The 6,461-nt window shown below is 53.2% G+C and overlaps 3 protein-coding genes across 3 annotated transcripts; 1 reads left to right on the top strand and 2 right to left on the bottom strand.

Moving 5' to 3' along the window:
- Positions 1-82: 82 nt before the first annotated feature.
- On the bottom strand, positions 83-490 carry PHYSODRAFT_308023 (hypothetical protein; the record flags this gene model as incomplete). The annotated part of the gene is made up of 1 exon (XM_009541327.1): positions 83-490. One exon carries the CDS (start codon positions 488-490, stop codon positions 83-85), a length of 408 nt encoding a protein of 135 aa, XP_009539622.1.
- A 4,435-nt stretch (positions 491-4,925) lies between these two features.
- PHYSODRAFT_342831 (hypothetical protein) lies at positions 4,926-5,423 on the top strand (the record flags this gene model as incomplete). The annotated part of the gene is made up of 1 exon (XM_009541326.1): positions 4,926-5,423. The coding sequence occupies one exon, from the start codon at positions 4,926-4,928 to the stop codon at positions 5,421-5,423; it is 498 nt and encodes a 165-aa protein (XP_009539621.1).
- Positions 5,424-5,752: 329 nt separating this feature from the next.
- Positions 5,753-6,307, bottom strand: PHYSODRAFT_250356 (hypothetical protein; the record flags this gene model as incomplete). Its single annotated transcript, XM_009541325.1, has 1 exon — positions 5,753-6,307. The coding sequence occupies one exon, from the start codon at positions 6,305-6,307 to the stop codon at positions 5,753-5,755; it is 555 nt and encodes a 184-aa protein (XP_009539620.1).
- Positions 6,308-6,461: the final 154 nt, after the last annotated feature.

Here is a 6,461-nt window from a genome sequence, read left to right as displayed (position 1 = left end):
GCGCTGACGTCGCGCGCGTCGATGCGGTACGAGCCCACACCTTTCTCCGAGATGAGGCGCGTGAACCGCACCTTCTTTTGACTCAAAAGTTTTGAGACGACGGTGACTGTGACGTCTGCTGCTGGGCCGCGCACGAGGCGGAGGGAGGCGCCTCGCCGTCCGCCAGCTCGTAGACGAGCGTGACGGCGGCGGCGCGGGCGCTGGTTGTGTCGTCGTCACTTGGGGCCTTGTGGATCAGTGCTTGAGCTGCGTCGAGCGCAAATGGCGCGAGTGCACGCCCAGCACGAACGAGATGGCGTCTATGAGGTTGCTCTTGCCGCTGCCGTTGGGCCCCACCAGCGCCGTGAAGCGCTGGAAGGGCCCCACCACGTGCGCGCCGCCGTACGACTTGAAGTTCTCGAGCTCCAGCCGCGCAATGCGCCCCATAGTCGCTCGGGCCGCAGGCCGCCTCGACGTGAAGAAGCTTGCCGGGCGTTATAGGCGTTAGCATGTGTCATGTAGTTAGAGGCGTTATAAAACGACGAAAAGTTGTCCTACTTTTATGTCGCGACTGAGATCATCGACGCTGGTTCCGGGTCGGAACGGCTCGTCGGCCGAGTACTGCGGACTGTTCTCCTGGTCCAGCGGCTCATGCTGCGTACTTGACGTCGCCACCATCATTTTCTGCCAGCAATACACACCAAGCTGTGGTCGTCAGCTCTCTCCTTCCCACCCTCACAACTCGCCACTATCAATTCCCTTACCATTCCCTGCATCGTCGACGACGAGAAGTAAAACTCGAGCTCCTCCAGCAGCTGGCAGCAGTCCAAGGCCAGCAGCTCCGGGTGCAGCGACTCCCCCACGAGCCTGCCGAGTCCAATACCGAGGTAGAAGAACTGCGCGCCCCGCCGGATGCTCTGCTTGTCTCCGAGATGGTTCATCACCTGCTGCTCCCACGTTGAGCCAGTAGTTGGGTCCTACGTGCATGGCCTTGAGGTAGTTCCAGTCCGAGCGCCGGTGCTGCACCAGGTCCTCCAGGATGCGCATCCGCTGCTGGGCCATCACCTGGCGCAGTATCGCCGCCTCCTGGGCCGCCGCCGCAGCTGCCGCCACCTCTGCAGCGGCTCGATCGGCCGCGTTGCTGGCGCGGTCCTCGGCCTCGTCTCCGGCTTGGCTGACACTGGAGCTCTGCGACGAGAAGAGCAGCGAGCCGAAGGACGACGACGCGCTGGCCAGTGACGACGTGAGCCCCGAGGTGAGCGACGCAACGGACGCCAAGGGGTCGGCCATGGATGCGTCCGCGGCCGCGCCGCTGGGTGAGGAAGTGTCGGGCTCCGATGTCTTGGAGGTGACGCTGCTGGGGCTCTTGGCTAAAGGCGACAGAACTTTACGCCCGCTTTTCGCCAGCTTGGACGCGCCGCGGACGAGGCCTTGGACGGCAGATTGGACGACGAAGAGCTGCGGCGGTTACTAGTGTTGCTGCTGCCGTCGTCGTCCCCAACGCTGGCCTCCGATTTGTCGCCCTTGGCTTCGGCATCGTCACGGCGAGTAGGGTAGTCCGGCAGCGCAGAGGGCGGCGGAGGCAGCGGCGCCAGCACCTCCTGCTCGCTCAGCGCGGACGCGTCCGCTGCTGCTACAGCGGGCGACGCCGCGTCAGCCTGGCGTTGAATCCATTTTGGCGTGTATATCGCCGTCTCATGACGCCTCCAATTGTATGTGGCTTGCTCGTTTCACGCTTATGTGGGGCTGCTGTGGCGCTAATACGGCGCGTGCTCTTGTGTACTTGTAGCCTTTCCCGCTGGACTACCGAGAGGTGTTGCTGTCGCTGTGCGACATCCTGGCGCTTATTTACAGCAAGCTGATCGAAGACAGCTCTGCTTCCGAGAACGTGAACCTGTTCCAGGCTATCATCCGGTTCGACGACCGTATTAAGGTGACGATTCCTGGCCCAGAGTTGCCGATACACTGCTGTTATTTGACACCACACTTGGATGTTGCTTTACCTGTAGAAACTCTTTATCGATCCGGTGAAAAAGGAGTTCTCCGCCGTAGCCTCGCAGGTGATGGCTGAGGTGATCGGCTCGTTCGCAAGACATACGCGTCTGGGACGCGAGATGAAGCCGTCCCCAGTGGCTCCCCAGCACCTGCACCCACCGTGGTTGCTACAGACTCCGGCAACACTTGTTACTTCGTTCGTGCTGAGTGGGTCGTGTGCAATCATTGACCGTGGCGAAAACCCGTTTGCATACACTACTATTAAGCAATTGAATCGGTTCGTGCTGGGAAAAAAAACACAATGGCTGTGGTGTCAGTGAAGAAAACTTGTGGGTTATCATCCCGACATCTAGGACGCGCTTCGCTCAGTTGTATTGAGTGGTAAGTCGCGTGACCAGCACGAACTCAGCGATCAATAGCGTGGCATCACGTGAGCAATAAGACATCTGACGAAAACAGTAGGTGCGATGACGAACCCTATGTCCATAAACACATGTAACTTACATGATGTAAGATGACGAATTATGAGAGCATTTTCACTCTACCCATACTGTTGGGCGATTTGTAGTGCTCGGGGTCGCGAAACGCTGCTGGTGCGAAGAACGAAGAACCTCGACCGTCCCTGCTTTCGACCGTCCCTGCTTCATGCTGCTCCTCCCTCACAAAAAACTATGACCTCTTGAGTCCAGTCTAAAATGTGGCATCAGAAACGGCCGGCGCTCACTCACAGCTATACTTTACTTAGTAGATTTACCGCAGAAACGCGAGCGCAAATATGCCGAGGAAAGCGAGAAACTTCGTGCCCACGTGGAAGAGCTTCAAGTCCGCGAGTGCGAGGACGAAATCCAACGCATCCACAAGCGCCACCAAGCAGAACTTGACAAGTTGCAGCCACAGAGTGTACCTGTACCAGTAGAAGACGAGAGCATGTGATCAAGACAAACGAGTGAAGTGAAGAGTATGAAGCCATCGCCCCTCCACTAATGTACCGTGCTAATATTTTGTTACCTTGCCTATTGTTGTCAGCTCAGCGCGCTTTCGTATGTTGGGACCATGTACTTGATGTTAATAAATGCGTCCTCACCCCCTGTTCGTTCCAGCAGCTCCAGCGCAAGGTCCTGTGGGCGATGGTTATTATTAATATTATAGCGTTAGATTTGCCATAACGCTATCGCTGAATCATTCCTGACAAATGTCTTTACGCTCAATGATAGCACTTTGGGCCCGATGATTGCACCAAATACTGTAGTTCTGAGCTCCAGCAGGACCGCAGTATAATAGTGGCGACAACTTTTGGATAATGCATCGGTGCCTGCAGCCGATGTGAGGCAACGTTACAATTACACTGCAAATGTATTATATATATATATATATATTACTAATATATTTGTTTTTACTGGGATAGGAAGCAACGTTAGTGCTGCTATCGCAGACCAAATAGGATTATTCTGAGATAGCATGTGTACCGTAAGGTATGCTGCTACGCAGCCGGCACAGGATTAAATCGGTGTCGCATGAAGCCGTGCGTGTATTGCACCTGTTTAAGTATCCATCATATATTGAAATTTTATGAAAGTAAACTGAATAGGTCACCTAAATAATTATCTAGTCGGTCTCTATCGGTGAGGAAGCATCAATCGCATCATCAAGTTTCATTCGAACCATTTCCCATTCTCACGCCCGACCCGAAGACGCAACACCAGGCCGAAGTTACAGCCGCTGTTGCAGCTAAGAGCTTGCTTGTATTTGATTATTAACAGCGCGGAGGTAAGCTTAAGAAAGTAAATTGATATTATCGCAAGTGGGTTATTGCACTAAGAAGCTGCTTATCTGGTAGTTGTGGATGTTTATAATACAATACGTACAGCGTGGACGACTGGTGCACCGCAAGTGCGGCGCGCCTAAGTCGTGTGCGCTGTGCGTATATCTGTTCTGTTTTATTTTCGCTATCAAGTCAAAAGGTGAACCCTCTTGACACCTAACCGGTACATTGTCCTGAAACCGGTGTGACCCCGGTGCCGCACTGGGCCCTCCTAAAGGTTTACATGTATATGCGTGGGCAGATTGAACCGGTATGAGTCAGTAACATATATCGAATAGTAGGAGTGAAGTAAAGTGAATGATTGAAGCGGGCGAACCGCATACAAAGGTAAACATTTTCATTTTCTACAAACTACAAACAGATCTCGAGCAAGGTTCGTTTTATCACTGTGTATAAGCACCGCCAAGGCATATCATGTATCTACAGTTTTGAGGTGAATTACCGGGCAGACGCTGCGGCTGCGAAGCAAGCGCAGGAGATGCCCGTGGTTCGTAAAAAAAAAAACTCATAATAATAGAAAGCGATTATACCAAAAAACTCCTATCCCAGCCTTCGCGGAGCCCTAGTAGAGTCCATCCTTCTAGGGTACCATGTTTTTGGTACAGGTCCGATAGATCCCTATAGTCCGATATTTCATGGTATGGAGTATCATCAATTCTTTATTTTACAGTACTGTACATGTTTTTTTGTCCATTTCGGTGTAGAAGCCCTCAATTTGGCTCAACCCAGGCTTAGGAGCTTTAGGACAGCTATTTAGATCTCATAAGGGTGTGACTTTCCTTGAAGTGATCCTTCATCAATGGAGAGTGTGCTCGAGTAGTTTCTCACCCTTTACACTATTGTAAGTCGCGTGTCCAAAGGGCGTGACCAGATCCGTTCATGACCTGTAATAATGATAACCCATACTCGAGTGCGAAAAAAATGTGGTTTCCTGGATAGCGGGGCGGTATTGACGTTATTGACGATCTAACGCGATCATCGGATTTTGATTGCGGATATTACCTTGACCGTTGAGTCTAGTTGGCATCTTCCGTTTCCCACACAGAAGAAAAAGGAAACCCGAGCCTAAAAAACAAACAAATTCACTCCTGAAAATTCCAAGTGAGACACAAGTGAACTTTACCTGACCATGCACTTCCGAATGCTTGTTGTCGTATTCACGGCCACCTTCCTTGCTGTCGACGGCATTTCAATCGACCACGACAAAGTCAAGCCGCACGCTCAGCCTGAGCCCGTCACGATAGCAGAGAAGGCTGGCGTCAAGTTCAAGCCACGGATGTCCATCCGCGAGGGGTGTGCGTCATACCCGGCAGTGAATGAGGCCGGTGAGACCAGTGGAGGTCTTAAGGGGAGCGGAGGATCTCCAGGGTGTGAAGGTTCTCCATTCGGGTCCCAGGTTTACGGGCGCGCGGCGTGGCACAACGATCTGTACGCCATCGTGTACGCCTGGTACTTCCCAAAAGGATTCTCGGGGCCTTCGCCGTCAAGGCGCCATAACTGGTCCAGTGCCGTCGTGGGGCTCGACAACCCAGACGTGGCCACACCAAAGATCATGGGGCTTTTGCTGTCAAACTCCGCTAACTCAATGTTGGTGAACCATCAAATAGCAAATGACTTCAAAACTTGATTCCATGCCGCGTTGAACTTGTACTCCCTCCAGTTTGCCCGACTGTTCTCTCCAGCTACCTAAGCTCAGACGAGCTGGATACGGGTCCACAGTATCCAAAATATGAACCTGGCTGGATGAAATGCTTCTCGTCGTGCCTTCCAAAATAACAATGAGGTTGAACCTCACAGCATATCTGTATTTCCAGATCACAGTAACTTTGATTCAAATTCCCACAGCCATGCTGAAGAATTCCATTTCATTTAAACGAAGAACTACTTAATATAACTATCCTACCTACTCAGTTACTGCTGACTAGTGTCCTCTACTCTTTCTCTATACTCACCAGTCTAAGAAAGCGCGGTGACATTCAGATGCAGCAGATCGCTCCACGCAATCGTCGTCGGGTACACGAGCATCGACGTCTCCTTCACCGTGTTCTTGTCCATTTCGTGCACGAAGATGTTGGTGAAGCGCACTCGAGTGAGCTTCATGACGATCAAGGGCAGCAGATCCTGCGCGCCGATGAGGAACTTGCCGTTGACCACGAGGAAGCCGTTGCAGTAGACCGCGTCGATCGTCGCGATGAGCTGGTTGTCGTGCACCGCGTAGTTGTCGTAGCTCGAGATGACGCCAAAGCGGTTGGTCAGAGCCGCTCCTGTAGCCACTTCGAAGGACGTGAGGCCGTTCTGCTGCAAGCCTTCCCTGTAGGCGCTGGACCGTCGACGAGCTGTCATTGTAACGTGGTCTCCGGTCGCTACGACTGGCACGCTGGTGTACCGAGTCGACTTCCGACCGATAATGTACGCGAGCATGAACACGATGGGGCTGCAGATGGCGACCACGGCGGAGAAGACGACTGGCTTCCGGTCGCTTTCCAGCGGGTATGCCGTCATGAGCTGCATCGGAGAGAGACCCTCGAGCCCCGAACTCACGTCCAGCAGACCCAGAATCGTATCAGCCCACGCGAAAGTCGCGATATGCGTGGGCCAAGGCGGGGAACAGCTTGGCGAGCTGCACTCGGTACGTCCAGCCCAACTCGAACGTCAGATACGCCAC

The sequence above is a fragment of the Phytophthora sojae genome (assembly GCF_000149755.1).
Source record: "Phytophthora sojae unplaced genomic scaffold PHYSOscaffold_21, whole genome shotgun sequence".
Lineage (NCBI taxonomy): Eukaryota > Oomycota > Peronosporomycetes > Peronosporales > Peronosporaceae > Phytophthora > Phytophthora sojae.
The sequence above is the reverse complement of the archived record's forward strand: the minus strand, read 5'-3'. Positions and strand labels throughout refer to the sequence as shown.